The sequence below is a fragment of the Anomaloglossus baeobatrachus genome, chromosome 2 (assembly GCF_048569485.1).
Source record: "Anomaloglossus baeobatrachus isolate aAnoBae1 chromosome 2, aAnoBae1.hap1, whole genome shotgun sequence".
Lineage (NCBI taxonomy): Eukaryota > Metazoa > Chordata > Amphibia > Anura > Aromobatidae > Anomaloglossus > Anomaloglossus baeobatrachus.
In genome coordinates this window covers 692,504,468-692,530,436 of record NC_134354.1, presented here as the reverse complement: position 1 = coordinate 692,530,436, position 25,969 = coordinate 692,504,468, and the positions used below count along the sequence as shown (strand labels likewise).

At 46.9% G+C, this 25,969-nt stretch overlaps 1 protein-coding gene across 4 annotated transcripts in view; it reads left to right on the top strand.

The window, feature by feature from the left end:
* TNS2 (tensin 2) overlaps nucleotides 1–25,969 on the top strand; it is a 261,754-nt gene that overhangs the window by 156,471 nt on the left and 79,314 nt on the right. For all 4 annotated transcript variants that reach the window (XM_075337232.1, XM_075337231.1, XM_075337234.1 and 1 more), the window contains exons 2-4: nucleotides 769–874; nucleotides 12,952–12,989; nucleotides 23,332–23,370. In XM_075337232.1, coding sequence (XP_075193347.1) covers nucleotides 769–874; nucleotides 12,952–12,989; nucleotides 23,332–23,370 — 183 coding nt within the window. The remainder of the gene's footprint in view (nucleotides 1–768; nucleotides 875–12,951; nucleotides 12,990–23,331; nucleotides 23,371–25,969) is intronic.

Genomic DNA, 25,969 nt, shown 5'->3' with positions numbered 1-25,969 from the left:
CCTTCTCAGTTCCGCACCCTTCTAAGTCACGCACCCTTCTAAGTCATGCACCCTTCTAAGTCACGCACCCTTCTAAGATCCACACCCTTCTAAGTTCCGCACCCTTCTCAGTTCCGCACCCTTCTAAGTCACGCACCCTTCTAAGTCATGCACCCTTCTAAGTCACGCACCCTTCTAAGATCCACACCCTTCTAAGTTCCGCACCCTTCTCAGTTCCGCACCCTTCTAAGTCACGCACCCTTCTAAGATCCACACCCTTCTAAGTTCCGCACCCTTCTCAGTTCCGCACCCTTCTAAGTCACGAACCCTTCTAAGTCATGCACCCTTCTAAGTTACGCACCCTTCTAAGTTCCGCACCCTTCTAAGTTATGCACCTTTCTAAGTCATGTACTTTTCTAAGTCACGCAGCCTTCTAAGTCACTCAGCCTTCTAAGTCATGCACCCTTTTAAGTCCCGCACCCTTTTAAGTCCCGCACCCTTCTAAGTCAAACAGCCTTCTCTAAGTCAGTCCCAATCGAGTCATCTGATTCAAAATAATGAAAATTCCTTCTTATTTACGTGGCTGATTAATTCTATGACATTTTATTCCCATGTTTAATACCGTACTCCTTAAATTCTAGAATAGTTTTCTTTTTTTGTACAACTGGAAATATTTTCTAAACCCATAATTTTAGAAATCTCTTGGTACAAAGATTGCAATAATTTAGTCTCCCACTGACTCTGTTAGACTTGTGGTCATGTTTAATCTTGATGTTGTTTCCTTTACAGCCCACGGGGGGTGAACGTCACATTTTCCATGAGAAAGTACTGAAAAAGAAGAGGCTGTGTGCTGCGTGTAGTGAGCCTGTGGTATCCCAAGGCAGTGTCTGCAGAGGTAAGAAGTGACAATTACCCATAGCCATTACTAACTATACCTGAAAACGTAGAAATAAAGAAAGATTCCTTGTATTCTGCATCAGAAAGTCTATCACATGTTCTCCAAAGATCCAGGGATGGGACAGATGCCGGTGATATACACCATGTTCCAAATTATTATGCAAATTAATTTAAGTGTCATAACGATTATTTTTTAAATTTTTTTCCAATGAAACTCATTGATGGTATTGTGTCTCAGGGTTCTTTGGCTCACTGAAATCAATTTCAGATACCTGTGATAATTAGTTTGCCAGGTGAGCCCAATAAAAGTAAAACTGGATGTTCCACAATATTAAGCAGGCCACAGTTTTAAAGTAACATGGGAAACAAAAAGTATCTCTCTGCTGCTGAAAAGCATCAAATAGTGCAATGCCTTGGACAAGGGATGAAAACATTAGATATTTCACGAAAACGTAAGCGTGATCATCGCACTGTGAAGAGATTTGTGACTGATTCTGAGCACATATGGGTTCGTGCTGATAAAGGCAGAATAAGGAAGGTTTCTGCCAGGCAAGTCCATCGGATTAAGAGAGCAGCTGCTAAAAAGCTATTACAAACCAGCAAACAGATATTTGAAGTTGCTGGCGCCTCTGGAGTCTCTCAAACCTCAAGGTGTAGGATCCTTCAAAGGCTTGCTGTGGTGCATAAACCTACTATTCTGCCACCCCTAACCAGTGCTCACAAGCAGAAATGGTTGCAGTGGGCCCAGACATACATCAAGACTAATTTTCTTGTTTACTGATGGAGTAGTGGATGGTTGGTTGGTGGATGGCCATTATGTCCCAACAAGGCTTCAATATCAGCAAGGAGGTGGAGGAATCATGTTTTGGGCCGGAATCGTGGGGAGACATCTGGTAGGCTCCTTCAGGATTCCTGAAGGTGGGAAAATGACCTCTACAAAGTATATAAAGTTTCTGACTGACAACTTTCTTCCATGGTAAAAAAAAGTAGAAACGTGCCTTCACAAGCAAAATCATCTTCATGCATGACAATGCACCATCTCATGCTGCAAAGAATACCTCTGTGTCATTGGCTGCTATGGGCATAAAAAGAGATAAACTCATGGTGTGGCCACCATCTTCCCCTGACCTCAACCCTATAGAGAACCTTTGGAGTATCATCAAGCAAAAGATCTATGAGGGTGGGAGGCAGTTCACATCAAAACAGCAGCTCTGGGAGGCTATTCTGACATCATGCAAAGAAATTCAGGCAGAAACTCTCCAAAAACTCACAAGTTCAATGGATGCAAGAATTGTGCAGGTGATATCAAAGAAGGGTTCATATGTTAACATGTAACTTAGCCTGTTAGGATGTTTTGGATTTAAGTACCTTTTTATTTCAGTGAATGTGACCTCCTAATGCTGCAAATTCCACAAATGAGCATTTTCAGTTCTTTAAAACATATAAAATGTTTAGAAACTCTACTGTGCCTAATAATTTGGAACAGTGCATTTTGATTTTTTTTTTAAATTTTGAAGATTATACTGATATCATTGGGAGGATTCTTCAATAGAATTCGATGTATACTCTAATGGGTGATGACTTTTGTTAGACTGACTGTCATTTGCACCAACCATTTAGGAAAATCAGAGAAACATATAATTTGCATAATAATTTGGAACATGGTGTAGACTGGCATTTTCTCATCATGTTTTAAAGGGATTGTCTAATTTCATTTTGTTAGAATTGTTTACTGGCAATAAGCTAATCAGTGGACGTCTGAATACTAGGACCAGCAGTGATCAGCTCTTAGCCGTGGGAGAAATTTCTCTGTATTACACCAATCTGAATTACATGAAATGTCCATTCATGTCATGCACAGATTTACGAGACTCTCTTTGCAGTTGTTCTCCATCACAGCTAATTTTAAAGATCTAGTGTTCATTAGGGTAACCAGCCATGAGGTCCCCCCAACAAATGGACATTTATCACCTATTGTGAGGCCAAGGCAGAAAGTAAAGTTCCTCGAGGGCTTTGATCTTTAAAAATAACTAATTGACATTCACCTACTGGCACCCACCTGAATACAGAGCAGGTTGATCCATGGTCTGTACAGGAATTGTAGACATCATAAAACTACAGTATCAGCCGCAGTACCCCTGCGAGATTGGCAGCAGCAATCAGGGGACTGTAAACAGAAAAACGTCTAATGACGCACTGCTCAAGTCACCTGAGCGCTGCAGGCAATCCCTGGATGCAGCAGTCCTGCGGCTGGTGAAATATTGGTGAAGATAACAGAGCAGGCTGCACTGGATACAGGTGGGTGTTGGTAGGTCACCATCAACTATATGCTATTTTTCAGGCCTCTGCCACATTCACGTGAAAATCACGCACGTGCCGAGAGACACGTATTTCCCCTGCGTGTTGCATGCAGGTAAGTACGTGTCTCTGGTACGTGCGGGACACGTGTGTTCTACGTGTGCTATCCGCGATGGCACACGTAGAACCGGTAATTTACATACTCACCTGGTCCTTCCTGCTGTCCGTGGTGCTGATCTTCGGTCTCCAGCCCTCCTGTCTCCCCGCTGCTGCTGCTGCCAGGCAGTGAAGTGAATATTAAATGAGAATAATGAGCGGCGGTCGGCAGCAAGAGGCAGCAGCGGCAGAGACAGGAGGTCAGGAGAAGGTGAGTAAATGTTTTTTTTTTTTTTCACTGACACGTGTGTTTTCTCCGGCGCGTGTCACACGGAACCGCATCCACACTACACCCGTGTAGTACGGGTGCGGGCCGTGTGACACCCGTGCTGCCGGAGAAAAAACTGACATGTCAGTGCTTTGAAAAACGCACACACGTACAAACGCACATGGACACACGTTCCGTGTGGTTTTACTTGTGTGCTTGCTACCATAGGGTAGCATTGCTGTATGTGTCTCCGTGCCGCCGGTACATGTAAAAAATGACAAACACGTGCCGGCGGCACGGATGTGTGTCGCAGGCCTCAGAGATTCAATTTCTTGAGGAACTTTTTTTCTTGTCTAGACAAACCCTTTAATGAATATAATGGGAGAACCACTTCAACAGCAACCTGCTATGTAACCCAAACCACAGACACCATGGAGTAGAGGCAGGTTCCCTTACTACAAAGTACAATTTTAGTCCTCTATTGCACTTCAGCGAAAACAAGAGTGGAAGATTCCCAAAATTACCTAAAAGAAAAACTGTAATTTCTGCCGAAAGCAAGCAATTGCAGCACAGCTTTCATTTTTTATAGCTCTTTTGAGAAATGAAGGCTGTGGTATGATTGGGTAATAAAGGCAGGGTTTTTGTTTAGACAGTTTCATTAATCCCAAGCCCCTATCTCAAACAAGATATCCACTGGGGTAAAATATCAAATAGACGGTGTCACGCTTGCTGCCGGAAATGGTGCTGAGGCAAGCTGAAGTGGACCCAGTGAACCACAGAGAGACCCCGGACCTACCCCTTTGTGGGTTAAAGGCCAGGACGGTAGCAGCTGACCCCCAGGTCAGGGGCGGACAAAGGAGCAGACAAGACTGAGTCTTAAGTGTAAACAGGGACCACGAGAGTAGCAGAGGCAGAAGGCAAGGCCAAGGTGGGCAATCTCTGGTGTAGCTAGGGCCACCGGTTTACCCAAGGCTGGAGGCATGACTGGGACGGACAGGCACAGTCTCTTGTGTGGTGAGAGCCACTGGGATAGCTGAGGCTCGAGGCACAGACAAGACGGACAGGCAAAGTCTCTGGTGTGGCGAGGGCCACTGGGATAGCTGAGGTTGGAGGGACGGGCAGGCAGGGACACTGGCACCGATGAAACGCAACTGACAGGCAGGGAATCAACAGGACTGAACGGATGGGACAGCCAAGGGGACCTGACAACTAGCTAGATGGATTACTGGACACTGATGTGGCACCCTGGCCTAGCCAGGTCGTCACAGATAACACACAAACACCCCCCACCCCCATTAGACAGGGACACCAGCCAAACACAAAATCCTTGTTGCCTCCCTCCAGTGTCTGATGTCCACACCAGGTGGGGCGGAGCCAAGCGGTTGGCCCCACCCACCGAGGAGTTCACAGTCCTGGAGGCGGGAAAAGTGACAGAACAGTTTAGGAGTTGGAAGTGAGAGCAGTAAACACTTGGGTGTCTGGGTTTGTGGCCCAGGCACTGACAGCAAGGTTGGCAGACGGTGGTGGCCGTCTGCAGGAGTGGTGAAGCAACGCGGAACCGTAGGACCGGGGTCGGGCGACGGCCCGCCGGTACCGACCGGGGAGCGAAGTGAAGCCAGCACACCCAGGCAGGGCCATCGGACCCCGACCAGGCTTGGAGCCACCGTCAATAGTCAGATCCGAATGTGACTAGAACCACAGGGGTTTCATAACAGCAAAAGTCCCGATTGAAGGCAACCGCCCACACCGTGAGGGTATACAGCTACCGCCTAAGGCTAGAGACCCAAGGGCCAGCGCCTGCGGGCAAACGGGCTCCTCCAGTACCCATACACCAGGGAGCGGACTACCGTTGGGAATCTATAGTAGTCAGAAGGAGAACATCAGGGTGCAGGGAAAGACAGCCGCCATCACCTGTCCGGGGAGAGACACTGCAGCCGGCTGCGGGACCCGTCCATCCAGCCGTTTGGTTTACTGAGGACTTTGTACCTTTCTTGCTGAGTGAGTACACCCGTGCCATCCGGCACCGCGCCGTGCTGTCCCTGCAAACCTGCACCTCACCAACCCTGCCTCCCCGTCACATCATTGGGCCCCGAGACCACCAACCCCTACCCACGGAGGGGGAAAACAACATCCCAGCTGCTCCTTACCATCACTCCCGGGATCCATCAGCAGCGGTGGTGCCTATCTTCACCACGACCCGTGGGTGGCGTCACGGACTAAATTCCCCAAACCAACCACCATTTCACTCACGGGAGAGGAGCGCCGCTCGAGTCCCCGGATCCGGCCCACCGTTCGAGCTACCGAGCAGCCATCGCAGCAGCGCCGGATCCGAGCGTTAGCGAGCGCAGCGCAGTGGCGTCCTCCCCGCCCGCGACACTGACTAGCTAAGCTAAGGTGTTGAACAGGCAACTCCCTAAGTGGGAGCTTGCCCTAAATACACAGTGCCTCTCAGCAGTAGGCTAGGAGGCACTTCCTGGGAGTTGCGCTCTGACCCTTTAAGAGACCCTTTAGGAGTGCTCCCGTAGGCCTTATGACGCGCTCACAGTCTCCGGAAGGCAGGGAGGAAGAAGCCCACATGGAGAGGTAGGGAGTCCACTGGGCAGCGCGGAGGGACCCAGCCACGGCAATGAGTGACGTGACCCTACAGGAGGAGAGGGAGAGCAGGAATGCCGCGTTACAGACTCCTCCCCCTGTTCGGCTTGATTGGCATATGTCTCACAAACTGTCATCTGAGCTTAAATGACCGTTCAGTTGCCATAAGTGCATATATGTGGAGATCATATTAGGTGTCTGGAGACGTCATGTATAATTCTGGTTTTTGCACCCACTTGGTTTCAGCACATTTCACTTAGACATTCATTTACATCTGGATGTTTATGACCGAGAATTGTTCCCAAATGTATAAAACAGGAAAATGGCTGCTGTGTTATTGTCACCCCGGGTCCATATGAAGCTTCATAAAGAAACCAGTCCTCGCACCACCTGTTTGTATTTATCTATATGCTTTCTCGGAACTCAATGTACATTGAGTGAAAACCAATCTTATTAATTGTCTCTGGGGCTTTACATCAGAATTTAACTCTTTATTGGTGATCTAGTTAATTCATTCCAGTTAGAGTTTTATTCATTAAGCAGCCCTGCGACAACATCACTGCCAAACATCTATCATAAATTATCAGTAAGCGATCAATCCATGTCAGGCTAGCAGAACATGGCTGACAATCCATAGGCCCCTATACAACCCCCCTCCAATTATGGTGACCAATCTAATGTGGGCGGTGGGAAGTGCTAAAAGGAGAAGCTAGAGGCAGAGGTAGGAGCTAGAGGCAGAGAGAGGAGCTAGATGCAGAGCTCCGCCCCTTCTATTTACATAGAATCTCATCAGCACCAACTGTCATCTCCTATCTCAGTAATGGGAAAGTTTTCACTGAATACAGATTTTACCTCAGAATTGAGAATTGTGATAATGACTGATCAATTCTGGCAGAGAAAGAAGCAGATTTGTTTGATAAGATATATTACAAAGTTGCTTATTTTCATGTGTACTATTGATTTATGAATTAAAAATTAAAACAACATTTACTCTTTAAGATGCATTAATGTTGCGTTGCCCTGTTATATAAGTGCTAACCATATGGACATTTATTGGGTCAGAATTGGTTTCACAAATGGTGTAAAAGGGGTCACAGTTACAGCCAGTCTTTATAGATTTTTGCCACCCCTTTTATTGTGGGGTGTTGGGAATTCTACCCATTCCGCCATCGTTCTCATGAAGCAGCTTTGAATATAATCTCATCAGATAAACGTTTTCCACTTCTCAGTGGCTCAGTTATGGAGTTCCTCGGTTGTGTTGGGTTGTGCAGTCATCTGCTGATACAGGGGTCCCATGTACCCCATTGAATGTAGTAGTGGAAACGCGTGTAATATTCCTCGGGTCATGGAATTTGTGACGCACATCCGGCCACTTCAGCGATGTTGTTGTGTGACACCTATGAGCGATTTTGAATCGTCGCAAAAAGCATCGTTGCTAATGCTGTGACGATGTTGTTCGTCATTCCTGCGGCAGCACACATCGCTATGTGTGACACTGCAGGAACGAGGAACCTCACCTTACCTGCATCCCGACAGCAATGAGCAAGGAAGGAGGTGGGCGGGATGTTACGTCCCGCTCATCTCCGCCCCTTTGCTTTGATTGGGCGGCCGCTTAGTGACGTCGATGTGACGCCGAACGGTTTCCCGGTCACAGCTACGTTGCTAGGCAGGTAATTAGTGTGACGGGTCCGCGCGATTTGCCCGTGTTGCACAAACGATGGGGGCGGGTACGCACGCTAGCGATATCGGTAACAATATCGCAGCGTGTAAAGCGGCCTTAATTCTGCAGAATATTGTGCCTCTGTATAAAGATTATTAGAATTATTCCCTCTGTTAGTCCAATACTTACAGTTTTTGGTGGTGCTCCTGCGAGACCACCCCTCCATTCAGGTGGATGATATGGCCCCAATTTGGAGTTTTAAGGGTGAGATCCCAAACAATCATTTATTCTGTTTATGGGGAAATAACTTGAATGTTGCAACCTGCCAAGGTTACTGTAGAGGCCATAGAGGACAATATGGCAGTGTATGAATGCGGATAAAGCGGATTTACACAAGGAGATTTTTGCCCATAATGAGCTCTAATCAACAATATAATAAATGGCGATATTTAAGGCCTTTTTACACAGCTGTATGGAGACTGATTGTTTAGACAATGGTTTGTTCCCATACAGTTTGTATAATGCCGGGCGGCAGTTCATCCCCTGTTTCTGTGCCGCCCCCGCGTCAGCTGCCAGGCTGCTCGGATCCGGATCCGTGGTGGCTCGAGGAGTCTCCGGACCCGAGGGTCGGGGTCACGCGGCCACTCGGAATAAAGGGGGAAGTATTTACAGGGGATGGTGGGGAACGTTTGTGATGCCACCCATGGTGCGTGGTAAGATGGAGTACCACCACTGCGATTGGGAGTACCCGGTGGCGATGGTGTGGACAGCTAGGTGTTTAACCCCTCCACGGGTAGGGGGAATGCCCCAGGACTCGGTGATAGTGACAGGGAGGTACCGTTGGGACGGTAAGGGTCACTGGTGTACTACCTCATTCCAATAACGCTGACACCGACAACTGTGGTAAACCAAAGTTCTGGACACCGCTGCCGCTTGGAGGGAGCACGCCTGGATCCTGTGCCCGTTGGTGATGCCTGTTAGTCTGTGACCTTTGCCTTGGCACCTAGTCTTCTCTTTAGTGCCTTTAGCCTGAAACTAATCGGGTCCCGCTCACCAGTATGGCTAACTGGGTGAGCTTGCTCTCAGGGTTCACGCTTGGGATTTTCTGGACTGGGTAGTGGGAATGTCCTATCCCCCTCGTTGCGCTAGTACCCCGATTTTGGAGCGGGTGGAGAACGGATTTTGAAGGCTTCGTCCTCATCGGATAAATTGTCAGGACGCCTGAAGCTCCCTCATGACCTAGATGTCCACGTACCCCGTCATGCCCTGGCCCTGCCCCGTGATGGCACAAGGCCGCCAGCTGTCCTCTTCGACAGTCCGTGCCCCTTGTCACAATCCCCTGTGACCGGGGTCCAGCTTCTACCAGGCTCAGACCAACGTCTGCCACATAGTAGTCTCAAGGAGCCCAGCTCCTGACCTCTCCTCTCGAGAGTCACTTCTCAACACTGACTGACTGTCTCCTGACACTCCTGACCGCCCCTTACCAACCACCCTAGTGGGCGACCCTATTCCCTTCAGGTTAGCCACTGGTGTGTCTGGTGGGTGTGGTGCAGAGTGTTTCTAGGATTTTGATTAGCTTGTTCTTAGCAACACCAAAGGTCAGGGACCCGTAACCAAGGAGGAGGTGGATATCATGCAGAAGGGCAGATTGCACAATACCCTGTGATGACCTGATAGGCCAGGGCGTCACATTTCCACAGAGAGACGTTGAGGGTTTTTAGGCCATATGATCTGGCGGATTGAAGAATCTGTTGATCTAAAGGCCCTGTCACACACAGAGATAAATCTGCGGCAGATCTGTGGTTGCAGTGAAATTGTGGACAGTCAGTGCCAGGTTTGTGGCTGTGTACAAATGGAACAATATGTCCATGATTTCACTGCAACCACAGATCTGCCAAAGATTTATCTCTGTGTGTGACAGGGCCTTTAAGACACTGCTTGCATCAATATCATTATAAAGTAGACTTAAATCACAGATCTGCCATGTAGTCCCCTTGCCGGTCAGTGACAGAGTTAGCCATGTCATGGTTTTATATATAGGGTGTAACCTAGACATTCATTTGGTGGAATTTCATGCTGACCTCCTGCATGACTCTGTACCGAGACTCCAAGATTGAAAGTGCAGCTAAACCTCAGTTAATGAGTGGCATTGAGATTTTTAGGACTCCAAATTTAGGTCAGTCATTCTCAATTGAGCCCTTTGTGAGCCAAAACCTTGGTGGTCAGTAACACGAGGAGGGAGTTCATGTTGCAGGGTTCTGTCATAGTGTCACATAGAACAGACGCTCACAGTTAAGTTGTTGACTTTTCCTGTAAACCGTATATAAGGAGTTTCCAATTTTCCCATTAAACCACATTTAGCTCTGACTCCCAGCTATGGGAAAAGTTAATGTTGGACTTTTAGTATGTGACACAAAAAGGAATCAATCCTGAGGCTTTCTTTTAGCAACAGATCATGTGTCTCACACTGATGGACTAGCGGTGTAGTCTATCAAAGTGACAGGTTCCTGTACAGACCATTCATGTATGTCAGTGGCAGTATGAAGTTGGAGCTTCTTGGACATTACGGTGTGTTACCAAGAGTTTCTCCGTATGGTGCTGCTTTCATCTAATGTAGTCTATCGGTGGAAACACCAAAGTCTGAATTCATCATGGCGTATCATTGTTTTCCATCTGTTTTTGGCAAAGAGTAAGTTTCCTTGGTGACAGCTTGATAGACCCCATCTTTTCTGCTAGACCCCATTGTAAGATCTGTAACGGGAGCTCCTACTGTCGGGATATGTGGTGGATACTTTCTGGATTTCTATAAAGATTTGCAGATGAAAATTTTACATCTTATTACAGTAGTAGCAGAGGAGATGGCGTCTTACCAAATCTCATCTGTGCGATGGATAAAAAAATGTGTAGCCGATATGGACATTTGTACACATTTTCAAACCACAGCCTGTCCATGTATGCTGTGGATTTGTCACCCAGGGCTATGGGGTACTCGGTCCCGGGTAGTGTATTGCTGGGGAGATGTTACTGGGTGGCCGTTACCCAGTTCCGTGACCCTGGGGATGCTTTTTAAAAGGGATATATTTACAGGGGAGATTAGGTAACAGTTTATATCGTGACGCCACTTGCGGGTTGCGACTATTTAGTGGAGCCACCGCTGCACAGTCTCTCACTACTGGGGCTGGTGTTAGTGGCAGCCTGGATGTTGGACCCTCCGTAAGTAGGGCCAGGCCCCAGAGGATAGATGATGTTGATGGGCGCAGAAAGAAGGTAGGCCACACAAGGGGTTGCAGTGTAACTGCTTCCTTTACTCACAGTAAGATGGAAACTGGTAACCCGAGGAAGGCTGATCTTGACCGCTGGTCCCCTTACTCCCAGTGGCGGTGTAGTGACCTAGTGGCTTCTTTCCCCTGCACCTATCTCTGGTTGGTGGGTCCCCATGGCTTGGAGCGTCTGGGGGTCCCCTCCTGGTAGACTCTCAACTTTAGTCCATATGACGATAACGTGAACCCTATGGGGTCGGTTTCTCTGGTCCAGTTCCCCGGTTCTTTCGTTGCTACGGTGTCCCGATCTTCAAGGTCAGTGAGGTCCTGGATGGTCCCCTCACTGTGCAGACTTTATCAGGTCTATCTGGAGCGTTTGCCTGACCTAGGATTCTGTACCCCGTCGGTGCTATGGTTCTGGGAGTACTCTACCATACTCCACCGGCAACCACACGCCTGGGCCCTCAGGTCACTGTCACACGCTTGTCAGTGCTTCCACTCACTCTCGCTGTCATCAACTAACTGACTGTCTCTCCAATGTCTGACCCCTCCTGCCTGGTCGTCTAGTGGACCGTATCGGCTCCACCCCTAGGTGGCCATCCATTGGGTCCAACCCTAGTCTGTTACCAGTCTTTGGAGAAATAGTGGAAAAACAGGGATTAACTGGAATGTTTTGTTGTTACCGGCACTGGTCTTCTGGTGGGTCCCTGGGGGTAGGCCCTGCATCCTGATGGGGATGCAATACTTTGTAGCTTCCTGATGGCTTCAGGGGCGCTATAGATGTTTATTGTAAACTTCACCATTTCCAACGTATGAGGTGAATTCTATGGCAAATACTCACCAATATCCACGAGAAGGCTTTTTTGCACATGATTTTAATGAATATATGAAATCAGATTCAAGATGAAATATGGAACGCAAAATTTGCATGTAAGAACGTACTGTAACATGTCAGCCTTAAGGCCCCGTTACACGCTACGATTTATCTAACGATCTCATGAGCGACATGAGACGCCCAGATCATAGTTACGATTTGCCGAGATCCCAAATGGGTCATTTATTAGTGGTCACACGTAACGATCGCACAAGCGACGCAAAATCCTTCAGTGATATATTGTTTGACCAAGGCGGTCGTGTGCATGTTGTTCGTCGTTTGCAGGGTGTCAAATGTACCAATATGTCTGTTGCGATCCAAACGACGAACAATATTTTGAAAATGAACGACGTGTCAACGATCAACGATTTTAAACCTATTTGCGATCGTTCGGAGTCGCAACGACGTCGCTAACAATGCCGAATGTGTGTCACGGAAACCGTGACCCCACCAACATATCGTCAGATAAATCGTAGCATGTGACGCCGGCTTTAGTCTTGGTGAACTCACATGGAACTTTTTGGCTCTTTTAGGCTCAATCATTCATGACCTCTGCTGTCCCTTTAGTTATCCCCCTGCTTGGTGTATTATTATAAGATGGAAGATATGGGAACATTGTCATTAATTCCGTGAGAGGTGACCCAGATCCTGAGGGACTTTCCATGGGTATAATTTGGTTGTATTGTGAGTTTTCTTGGGAATTTCCACTTATTTTTTTAAGGTTTGGAGAGATTGAGAAACCTAGAAGCCGGAAAAAAAACATTATTAAAAAAAGAAATCCAGGAACCGAACCGGGACGTTAAAATATTTTATTTTGTACAGATCTGTTGAGTTAACATTTTTGATGGTCATACATGTTCTTGTAGATGTTGCTATGTGAGATATTGCTTATCTCAAGATAGTTTTCAAACATAAGATCTAGGTCGAGACACATACACACATTTCAACACACACCGTACAATTTAACAGCAATTTCTCAATGTTTTTTACCCATCTAATGCGCTGCTTTTCCTTTTATATTTTACAGTCTGCAAGATTACGAGTCACAAGAAATGTGAAGGAAAGGTGAGCTTCTTCACAAATTGGTTGCTGACACTTTTGTCCTGTGATTCCCATTTACGATGTAGCATTTGGAGCAAACGAATTTGCAAAAGTTGTGTAACGGGGCCACTCCATTACAATGTGGGGAGCGGCTGTTTCATGCAGACTGTATTGGTGCCACACTGGTTGTCAAATGCAGATCTGGGTTTGGACAACTTTCCAAGCTAAGATGAGCATCAACTAAAGCCTGCTTTACACGAGACGATAGATTGTGCGATAGCACAATCGATCGTACACGCCCCCGTCGTTTTTGCGTCATGGGCAATTAGTTGCCCATGGCACACAAACTCGTTTAACCCCCGTCACACGTACTTACCTTCCGGACGATCTCGCTGTGGGCGACGAACGTCCACTTCCTGGAGTGGGCGGGACGTTCGGCATCACAGTGACGTCACATGGCAGGCGGCCAATAGAAGCGGAGGGTTGGAGATGAGCGGGATGTAAACATCCCGCCCACCTCTTTCCTTCCATTAAGCCGTCGGGTGCCGCGGGAGGCAGGTAAAGCTGTTGTTCATCGTTCCCGTGGTGTCACACGGAGCAACGTGTGATGACAGGAAACGATGAACTACCGCCGCCATTTTAATTAAACAATTTTATGAAACCTAGCGACGAGTACACGACTCACGATTTGTGAGCGATACTGCGTCGCTAGGAGGTGTCATACAAAACCACGTCATGCGGTATGCTGGATGTGCGTCACGAAAACCGTGACCCCAACAACATATCGCACAATCTATCGTCTCGTGTAAAGCCCGCTTAAGGGATGGTGAGTAGAGATGAATGGACTCGTTGAAGTTTGGTTCAGTGTGGACAGCCGAACTTAATTCAAAGTTGGGTTTGGGACCCAAACTTGACCTGAACCCCAATGGAAGTCACTAATTGGACAGTTCGGGTCTCTGCCCACATGTAGCCAGACATAAAGAGAACAATTCCAGGGGCAGGTGGATGGGGTTTTTCCATTTTTTTTTTGTTTGGTGCACACTACTTCTGATCACGCTGTTGTTACCCCCAGCGAGAGCCGTTCAAACACTCCAAGTGGCTCACACTTGACTGAGCACCGAGCGTACCCAAGAACAACGATGCTTACGTAAGTGAAGTTCATTTATTAAGCACCTGAACTCCGAACCCAGTTTTTTCATAGACGACCAAAACTTGGGTTCGCTCATCTCTACTGGTGAGAAAGTGATGATTGATCCAACAGAATAAGTTTTTCCTGGCTGATCTTGAGGTGCCACATATTCACTTTTCTCATTCTGGTCCACTGAAATACCAAGCACATGCAGCTCAGCAAAATAGTGTTTTTGAATGAGTTTTTTGCAGTAAATCCTGAATAATTCACCTGAATAAATCATTAAAACCTCATTTGAAATGCTCTTCCTATTAATTTCTAAGAACCACTCTGCTTTCTTGTATTCAGTTTTTGATTATTTTTTTCCTCTTGGGATTGAAAATCATCTCATGGAGAAAAAAAAGTTGTATGTCACTTCTTTGAAGCACATCCTGATGGAATTTGATCCAAAATGGGTGTTGTCCAATCAAAAGGCAGCTAAAAGCACTGTAGGAAAAAACAGCTTCAAAAACTCTTGAAAACCGCCTCAGGAAACATTTCATAAAATGAAAAACTTCTTCAAGAACTCCTCAAATAATGTATATTTCTTGAAGTAGTGTGGTGGTCACCAGAAAACCTAGCAATTTTTAACGCTTTATGAAAACCCCATTTGCATATAGTCTATGGTTATTTGAACACGGGGAACTTTAGGTGTTTATCCCGAAGTATCCTGTTCTTTCAGAATGTTTTGTTCCCATTTTACATATGATATAGTCACCTAAAGGATAGTAAAGTGACATTTTAGCTGCTTAAGGCTTTTGAAGCATGAAGAATTTAAAAAGACGGAACAGTAAGGGGTTTTGATTTCCAGTGGATTTGTTCATTCTTTTTTATATTTTTGGGCCTTTTCAGGCAAATGACAGGTGGAATCCACCTGAAAAAGAAGCCTGTATAAAGGGTTTGCGCCTCACACTGAGTTTTTTTTGCTGAATTTATGGGGTAGAAACCCTTTAAAATCCATGAGGTTTGATTAGAGAGATGGACTATGTGCACAGGGCATCTTAAGAAGAGTTGTCCTAATGTTCCTGAGGTGGCTTTGCCATTGTTCTTGCAGTGGCTCCGTCACTGTGTTTCTATTCTATTCACCACTAGAAGAATCAGCATGTCACCATGAACCCTGAAGAAAGGACAGAAGATGAAGCATGTGCAGAACAACGTAGTTTTGACATGCTTATTTTCTGGGAAACTTTTGAGGTGCTTTTTCAGGCGGATTCCGCCCAGAAAACATTGTGTACACATACCCGTGGAGAATTTCTGCTCCAAAATCTTTGCAAAACACTCAGTGTGAGTACACTTTTCAGCTGAGTCTTTTTCTCAGTTTTTAAAGCCAAAACTTTCCCAAATCCTCCTCAAAAACCTGGAGTTTCTGCGTCAAAAACTCAGCAGAAAACCTTGGTGTGAATAAAACCTCAGAAAAATCAATTAAAACCCAGCGCATCATCCTCATCCTCGTCCATAATTGTCCCTAATTCCATCTTGCAAAGGGCACTTGAAAGTTGTAGATGAAAGATTTTGGATAGCTGAGAACTTTACTTATCATTGCAATATATACTGTGCACATTTCATAGAGCGTCTTTAAGGAGTTTTTCCTCCCTGTCACTCAGGATAAGGTGGAGTTGCTGGACATTCTTTTCTATGGAGAGTTGCTGTGAAAAGGTCTTCTGTCCGGGCCATGGGTGGGGGGACCCTGGCTGCCCATAAACATATGCCCATGTGAATTATGAACTCACCTACTAGATAAAGATCCTTTGTGGCATCTCTACAGGCGTCTTGTATGTTGGTTTTCCCAGGGCCGTCTATATATAAATTTGAGCCCTGTGAAGTTTCAGCTCACCTACTATTAAGCCAAAGTTTATATATGCTGCTGGATAAAGATCTTTTGTGGGATCTGTACACGAGACCCCTTGGTTTTCTCAGGGCTGTGACTCCGACTGTTTATTCTTCCATACATTGGCCTTGTTTTCATATGTACTTAGAGGATTAATATCAGTGCGATCCTTAGGTGATCTAATTGCATTTCGTTTCATAAAAAAGATCAAAAAATATCGAAAAGTGAGCTATTTTCTAAAGGCCGCTTTACACGCTACGACATCGCTAATGCGATGTCTTTGGGGTCACGGAATTTGTGGCGCACATCCGGCCGCGTTAGCGATGTCGTTGCGTGTGACACCTATTAGCGATTTTGAATCGTCGCAAAAACGTTCAAAATCGCTAATCGGTGACATGCCCCCCTATTTTCAATTATCGTTGCTGCTGCATGTACGATGTTGTTCGTCGTTCCTACGGCAGCACATATCGCTGTGTGTGACACCGCAGGAACGACGAACATCTCCTTACCTGCCTCCACCGGCAATGCGGAAGGAAGGAGGTGGGCGGGATGTTACGTCCCGCTCATCTCCACCCGTCCGCTTCTATTGGGCGGCGGTTCAGTGACGCTGCTGTGACGTAGCTGTGACACTAAACGAACCACCCCCTTAGAAAGGAGGCGGTTCGGCGGTCACAGCGACATCGCAGAGCAGGTATGTGCATGTGATGCTGTTGTAGCGATAATGTTCGCTACGGCAGCGATCACCACATATCGGCCGTACAACGGGGGTGGGTGCTATCGCGCTTGACATCACCAGCAAATGCTAGCGATGTCACAGCGTGTAAAGTGGTCTTAACAGAAACACATGGTTCATAGGGCACAGAATTTCAACATTTTAGATTTTACCTAATAGTTTATTTGAAATACTGGATGTTACCTTGGTATATTCTCTTTTTAAGACTGGGGAAGTACCAAGTGAACAGCGAAAAGGAAGGGGAACCTTGTGTCTAGAGAAGCAGGAGATGGTGACCCCCTGACCAAACCTACTGCTGGTCCTTGGGGTCCCTCACCACCCTAGATAGGTTCCGCACCTATACGCCGAGACAGATACCTGACCCTTGGTATCCGTAGTGCTGGACCCTAAATAGGGAATGGGTGGGATGAGCTCTTCGTCAACCCCAATAAACACTAGAGAGATACACAAGGAGGACATACACGGAGAAAATGCATGAACTACTCATCCACAGATGACTCAAGTAGAAGTTCAGCAAAGTTTCAGAAACGATACTACAGATGAGCCACCTGCTTGCAACCAGAGCTTGAATGAACTGAATAATATCACCAGGCCCAGTCCAGGGAAGATAGGAGTATTTAACCACAAGGGGAATACTGATAATCAGCAGCTGGATGGAAGGAGGGCTCCGCTGGGTCCTAAAGGGGGAAAAATGAAAACCCAGCAGGAAAGCTACCTAGTACAATGAATACTAACAGGAAGAACAATAGAAAGTCAGGGCGCATTTTGCGCAACCAAACACTATGACTTTCTATTGCCAGAAACCATGTAACTGTCTGTCACCCGTGACACAAGTCTGATTTCCTATAAAATAATATTCCTGATAAAATAACAATTTTATGGTATTATTCTTATTACTCTGCATTGTGCTGCACATATGTTATTCATCTTGCAAATTTATGGATATATTAAAACATATCCCTAAACATATGACACATGCAATGAGTGCGGACTGTGTGAGGGTCTACTTGGACACACTCTACTGACATGTGTAATAGTCATAGGCAGCTGGCAAGTTATGCATCTGTCGCGGGCGGAGGAGGGGACGCCGCGCTCTCCCACTGCTCGGGTCCGGCTGCCGCGGCTGCTGCGCCGTGCTGCTGCTCGGTGGCTCGAGCGATGGGCCGGATCCCGGGGACTCTAGCGGCGCTCCTCGCCCATGAGTGAAAGGGGATTGGGATTTGGGATAGTTTATTGTCCGTGACGCCACCCACGGCTGTGGTGATTTGTTGGCACCACCGCTGCTCTGTATGAGGATCCCGGGAATGATGGTAGTGAGCAGCTAGTTGTTGTGTTGCCCCTCCGTGGGTAGGGGTTGGTGATCCCGGGGCCCAGTAATGAGGTGGGAGATGCAGTGCTTGGTGGGCGCAGGGACGCGGGGGCAGCGCGGTGCCTTGCGGCACTGTGGTACTCACTCAGCCTGAGACGATGACACAGTTCTCGGTAAAATACACGGCTGGAAAGACGGTTCCCACGGACGGCTGCACTTGCTTTCCCCAGTAGGTGACGGTGACGGTCCCTCTGTCCTGCACCTATGTTGATGATGGTTGCGATGGGTTCCCACCGGTAACCCGCTCCCCGGCTTGGATATGGGCCGGAGGAGCCCTACTTTGCCCGCAGGCGCTGGCCCTGAGAAACTGGTGCCCTGGCGGTGGCGGTGTTCCTCCTTAATTGTTGGACTGTTGCCTTCAATCGGGACTTGGTTGTTTGGAGACAGACGTCCCCTTCACTGACGGATTTGGCAAATTATGGCGACTCCTAGCCTTGCCGGGGTCCGAGAGGCCCCTGCCCTGGTGCTGACTGTCCTTTGTATACTGCTCCAGACCACCGGGTCACCACCCGTCCGCGGTCCTTCCTGCAACCTCCGAGCAGTCACCCCTCCAGACAATCACCGCCGTCTGCTGACCTTGCTGTCTCTCAGCCCGGGGCACACACTCGGACTAACTTCAGGCTTTACTTCTGTCACTTTTCACTTAGCTCCACTACTACTTCTCTACTTTCTACTTTCACTTCCTTTACTCTAACACACGCTTGTTTACTCCTTCACGTCCCTAGCTGATCTCAAGCTCTTCACTGAGCTGACTGCCTGGTTTTCCCGCCTCCAGAGCTGTGAACTCCTCGGTGGGCGGAGCCAACCGCCTGGCCCACCCCCTGGTGTGAACATCAGCCCCTGGAGGAAGGCAACAAGGATTTTTGGGTTAGCTTAGATGTGCCTAGCTGGGGTGTAGGGTGTGGTGGTGTGATGACCTGTGACCCCTGGCTTGCCCAGGGCGTCACACATCTACTTCCAGAAGGGATAACTGAGGAATGAAACAATGCTGAATTGTAAGAAAAAGATCTTCAGGAAAAATATTCAAGTTTAATGTTCTGAGGAGGATTACTGTACGGTGTTTCGGCACTGGGCTACTGAATCACAATGGAATGACCAGGCCCTTTGCCATCAGTTTTGGGCTGGACTTTCCAATGACATTAAAGACACGTTTGTGCAGTTTCCACCTCCTGACTCCCGTGATTCTGCCATGTCCCTGTCGCTACTCCTTGATAGGCGGTTATATAAATGCAGATACAAATGATATAATCCACCTATGTGTAATCTAGTCTCCGTATAAATGCACCTGCTCTGTGATAGTCTCAGTGTTCTGTTTAAAGCACAGAATGCATCATGAAGACCAAGGAACACAACAGGCAGGTCCGTGATACTGTTGTGGAGAAGTTTAAAGCCGGATTTCCACAACTTTAAACATCCTAAGAAGCACTGTGCAAGCGATCATATTGAAATGGAAGGAGTATCATACCACTGCAAATCTACCAAGACCCGGCTGTCCCTCAAAAATGTCATCTCAAACAAGGAGAAGACTGGTCAGAGATGCAGCCAAGAGGCCCATGATCACTCTGGATGAACTGATCTACAGCTGAGGTGGGAGAGTCTGTCCATAGGACAATCAGTCGTACACTGCACAAATCTGGTCTTTATGGAGGAGTGGCAAGAAGAAAGCCATTTCTCAAAGATATCCATAAAAAGTGTTGTTTAAAGTTTGCCACAAGCCAGCTGGGAGACACATCAAACGTGGAAGAAGGTGCTCTGGTCAGATGAAACCAAAATCAAACTTTTTGGGCACAATGCCAATCGATATGTTTGGCGTAAAAGCAACACAGCTCATCACCCTGAACACACCATCCCCACTGTCAAACATGGTGGTGGCAGCATCATGGTTTGGGCCTGCTTTTCTTCAGCAGAGTCAGGGAAGATGGTTAAAATTGATGGGAAGATGAATGGAGCCAAATACAGGACCATTCTTGAAGAAAACCTGTTGGAGTCTGCAAAAGACCTGAGACTGGGATGGAGATTTGTCTTTCAACAAGACAATGATCCCAAACATAAAGCAAAATCTACAATGGAATTGATTTCTGATACTATTTTTCTGACTTTGACTCTCTTCTGCATATATACACTGCACCATACCACTTCCCCTGTTCTGTATACTGAGTTTAATTGTCAGTATCTGTATTATTCTGTATATATACACTGTACAGTAACATCTTCTCCTGTCCTGTATACTGGGTGTGATTATCAGTATCTGTATTATTCTGTATGTATACACTGCAGAGTACTTCTTCTCCTTCCCTGTGTACTGGGTGTAATTCTCAGTATCTGTATTATTCTGTATATATACACTGCACAGTACCACTTCTCCTATCCTGTATACTGGGTGTGATTCTTAGTATTTGTATTATTCTGTATACACTGCACAGTACCACTTCTCCTATCCTGTATACTGGGTGTGATTTTCATAATCTGTATTATTGTGTATATATACACTGCACAGTACCACTTCTCCTGTATACTGGGTGTGATTCTCACCATCTGTATTATTCTGTATGTATACTGCACAATACCACAATACCACTTCTCCTGTCCTGTATACCAGATGTAATTCTCAGTATCTGTATTATTCTGTATATATACACTGCACAGTACCACTTCTCCTGTCCTGGGTGTAAATCTCACTATCTGTATTATTCTGTATATATACACTAAAAACAAAAAAGTGAGCCGGAGTATGAGATGGTATACATGGAACTTGTGAGACCATGTTCACACTGGCCATGAGACAAAGAGAAACCAAGGAAAAAAAAAAACTATCCCAACTGGGTACACCTTGACGTTTGGTGGGATAGCTTTATGCTTTTTTTTGATCAAAAACAGTGTTTACTATTTCCCCTTCTTTTATATGCACTATGCTTTTATTTAGTTACAGCAGGGTATGTTTTCACAATTTTTTTTCCTTGGTTTCTCTTTGTCTCATGGCCAGTGTGAACATGGTCTCACAAGTTCCATGTATACCATCTCATACTCCGGCTCACTTTTTTGTTTTTATGTAGTTTTTTTGTATTCAGTACAAACAGGGAGTGGCCCCCTTCTTAGCGAGCTGGACATTTCATTCTGTGAATCCCCCTGACTGTGTGTGTCCTGTTGGGACCCGGTCGCTCTCAGCCCTTAGCCACATTGAGGCCTATTTTAGACCCATGGTAAGGTTTTAATATTAGAGAGTGTAGGTACTATCCCAACTGGGTACACCTTGACGTTTGGTGGGATAGCTTTATGCTTTTTTTGATCAAAAACAGTGTTTACTAAGTACCCTATGTTTATATGCACTATGCTTTTATTTAGTTACAGTAGGGTATGTTTTCACAATTTTTTTTTCCTTGGTTTCTCTTTGTATATATACACTGCAGAGTACCACTTCTCCTGTCCTGTATACCAGGTGTAATTCTCAGTATCTGTATTATTCTGTATATATACACTGCACGGTACCACTTCTCCTGTCCTGGGTGTAAATCTCACTATTTGTATTATTCTGTATATATACACTGCAGAGTACCACTTCTCCTGTCCTGTATACCAGGTGTAATTCTCAGTATCTGTATTATTCTGTATATATACACTCCACAGTATTACTTCTCCTGAAGAGCACCAGGTAACTGGAACTGTAGTTGATCATGCGCATTGCGGCACTATACACATGTGGCTCTTCAAATAACTCCTTTGACTGGAGGGGGCCATGATGATGTAAATGCAAAATTCACTGATCTGGACTGAGAAGTGATATAGTATGTGGACTGGTGGGGTTTGTGTGCCAGGGCTACTTTTGGGTCCCAGTCCGGCCCTGCTTCGTGGCATAGGTTTCCATAGCTGATCAGCTGCATGCAAGCCTTACATCACCAGGCACAATGCCAAGTGTTAAAGGGGAGTGACGCAAAAATGACTGGATTCTAAAGCAGATGAAATCTGTGAAATGACAGATCATGCTTCTCCACCTGGCAGTTGGATGGATGAGTCTGGGTTTGGCACATACCAGAGATCCTTAGCTTCCTGACTGCCCTGTGCCAAATGTATAGTTTTGTGGAGATGGAAAATTGTTATAAAATCTTTTTTCAGCGATTTTCCTCAGCCCCTTAGGCAGGCTTTACACATTGCGACATCGCTACCGATATATCGTTGGGGTCACGTCGGTAGTGACGCACATCCGGCGCCGGTAGCGACATTGCAATGTGTAAATTCTAGGTGTCACGATGAACGAGCGCAAAAGCGTAAAAAATCACTGATCTATTCACGTCGTTCATTTCCATAATGTCGTTACTGCTGCAGATACGATGTTGTTTGTCGTTCCTGCAGCTCCACACATCACTGTGTGTGACACCGCAGGAACGACAAACATCTCCTTACCTGCCTCCACCGGCAATGCGGAAGAGAGAAGGTGGGCGGGATGTTATGTCCCGCTCATCTCCGCCCCTCTGGTTCTATTGGCCGGCCGCTTAGTGACGTTGCGGTGACGCCGAACGCACCTCCCCCTTGATGAAGGGATTGTTCGGCAGTCACAGCGACGTCACCGACCAGGTATGTGCGTGTGAAGCTGCCGTAGCGATAATGTTCGGTACGGCAGCAAGCACCAGATATCACATGTACGACGGGGGTGGGTGCTATCGTGCTCGATATCGCTAGCAATTGCTAGCGATGTCGCAGCGTGTAAAGCCCACCTTAGTTCCTGTGAAGAGAAAGTGTCATACTTCAGTATACAATACTTTTTAGACAATTGTAGCTTTCAGCTTTGTGGGGAGCAGTTTGGACAAGGCTCTTTTTTGTTCCTCATGATGACGTTGCCCCAATACACAAAGCAAGGTCGAAAAAAGGCATGGTTGGGGGAGTTTGGTGTGGAAGAAATTGACTGCTCACATAGAGCTTTATCCTCAAATCCACAAAACACCATTGGGATGAACTAGTACGGATATTTTGAGCCCGGTCCTCTCATTCGACATCAGTAGCTGACCTCAGAAATGCTCTTCTGGATAAATTGCAAAAATTGTCACGGATACATTCCAAAATCTTGTAGAAAACCTTCCCAGAAGAGTGGAAAAAGTTATAGCTGCAAAGGGGCCAGCTCTATATTAATTTCTATGGATTTAAAATGGGACGTCAGAAAATTTTGTAGGTATAATGTGACTGTGTCCGAATACCTTTGCTCCTTTATAGTATATGTCTTATTCCAGTTGTATTTTGCCTTGTTTCCTGAGCCGTCCTCTTACTCCCCTGTTGCAGGTACCCCCGGGTTGCTCTTCTCCCCCACCCGCTGACATGGTGAGTAGGATTCCAAACATTTTTTATGCGTGTCGTTTGTCACCCAAAATACACCTGAGGACCCTTCTCTAATATTACGGACGTAATTGGATTTTTAGCAAATACGATATCCTGTATAAGTTATACAAAAGGTGATAAAACTTCCCATATAATCTGTGCTGCTGTAGGAGCGATCATCGTATATTCACAGAAAAGATTTAGTCTGCGGGTTACAGGTACCTGTATGTCCATGGTCCAGGTCAGAGTGTAATGACCTGCTGACGCTCGCCTTTCAGTGGCCAGTCAAGGGGTTTCTTTTGACGCCCCTTCTATTATGGCATCATTCAGAGGAAGATTGCTGCACTGTGCGCTGTGCCGACCCCATGGACAGGCTGCTGCGCCAATGGCCTTGAACAAATGGCACTGACCTAAGACCTACAGAGCTGTACAAATAGAAGGGCAGAGGTGACCTCAGTTAATTTTTACAAGTATTGTTCATATTTATTGTGCACCACTTATGTCAATAAGGAAATTGCACAAAAGACAGAAATTAGATTAAAAAAATATTTTTTTATTATTAATATAATGAAAAAGTAGGTGGACATGATAACAACAGTGGAAATAAAGAGGACATAAAACACACTAGGACAGGTAAATATAATGACAAGTAGAAAAATCTGCTCAAATTAAAATAGTAGCACAAGTGATGAATAATAGAACCACTAAAGATGGAAATGGAAGATATCATGTATTAGTACAAAGAACCCCAAAATGCAATAATTAAATCTCGAATTGAGTATGAAAAAAATGGGGTAATTCTGTAAAGATATATATATATATATATATATATATATGGCATATACTGTATATATATATATATATATATATATATATATATATATATATATATATACTAGAAGGTGGCCCGATTCTACGCATCGGGTATTCTAGAATTTACGTATTGTGTAGTTCATGTATGATTTTTGTTATATATATATATATATATATATAGATGTTGTTGTGTGTAGTTACCAAGTGTTTGTGTAGGGGCTGTACATGTTCTGGGTGTTGTCTGGGTGTGACGGGGGGTGAGAGGTGTGTTGCGTGTGTTGCGTTGTTTGTGGAGCGCTGTGTGTCTGTAGCGTTGTGTGTGTGTTGCGCGGTTTGTGTGTGTGTGGTGTGTTTTGGGGGGAGGTATGTTTTGTGCAATGTGTGTGTTGTGCGGTATGTGCGTATATTTGTGTGTGCCGCGGTGTTTGTGTGTTGGGTGCTGTGTGTGCGCAGCGTTGTCTGTGTGTGTGGGTGTCTGTGTAGGGCAGTTGTTTGTGGTTCCCAGTGTGTGTGTGTGTGTGTGTGTGATGTGTGGTGTGTGGTGTGTTGTGCAGTGCGCGCGCGCGTGTGTGTGTGTGTGTGTGTGTTTTGGGGGGAGGTGCGCACTCTCAAACGTGCTCCATCCCCCATGCAGCGCACTCCCCATCGTGCTCCATCCCCTATGCTGCGCACCCCCCATCGTGCTCCATCTCCCATGCTGCGCACTCCCAAACGTGCTCCATCCGCCATGCTGCGCACTCCCAAACGTGCTCCATCCGCCATGCTGCGCACTCCCAAACGTGCTCCATCCGCCATACTCCGCACTCCCCATCGTGCTCCATCCCCCATGCAGCGCACTCCCCATCGTGCTCCATCCCCTATGCTGCGCACCCCCTATCGTGCTCCATCTCCCATGCTGCGCACTCCCAAACGTGCTCCACCCGCCATGCTGTGCACTCCCAAACGTGCTCCATCCCCCATGCTGTGAACTCCCCATCGTGCTCCATCCCCGATGCTGCGTACCCCCCATCATGCTCCATCCCCGATGCTGCGCACCCCCCATCGTGCTCCATCCCCCATGCTGCACCAGCATCAGCCTCTCTGCCCCCAGCATCAGCTTCTCTGCCCCCAGCATCAGCCTCTCTCCTCCCAGCATCAGCCTCTCTCCTCCCAGCATCAGCCTCTCTCATCCTAGCATGAGCCTCTCTCCTCCCAGCATCAGCCTCTCCTCTCTGTCCCCAGCATCAGCCTCTCTCCTCCCAGCCTTCCCCAGCATCAGCCTCTCTCCTCCCAGCCTCCCTCCTCCCACCCTCCCCCAGCATCAGCCTCCCTCTCCCAGCCTCCCCCAGCATCAGCCTCCCCCAGCATCAGCTTCTCTTCTCTCAGCCTACCTCTCCCAGCCTCCCTCCTCCCAGCCTCCCTCAGCATCAGCCTCCCTCTCCCAGCCTCCCCAAGCATCAGCCTCCACCAGCATCAGACTCTCTCCTTCCAGCCTCCCCCAGCATCAGCCTCCGCCAGCATCAGCCTCTTTCCTTCCAGCCTCCTCCAGCATCAGCCTCCCTCTCCCAGCCTTCCCCAGGATCAGCCTCTCTCCTCCCAGCCTCCGTCCTCCCAGCCTTCCCCAGCATCAGCTTTCCCCTCCCAGCCTCCCTCAGCATCAGCCTTCCCCAGCATCAGCCTCTCTCCTCCCAGCCTCAGCCTCTCTCCTTCCAGCCTCCCCCAGCATCAGCCTCTCTCCTTCCAGCTTCCCTCAGCATCAGCCTCCCCTTCCCAGCCTTCCCGAGGATCAGCCTCTCTCCTCCCAGCCTCC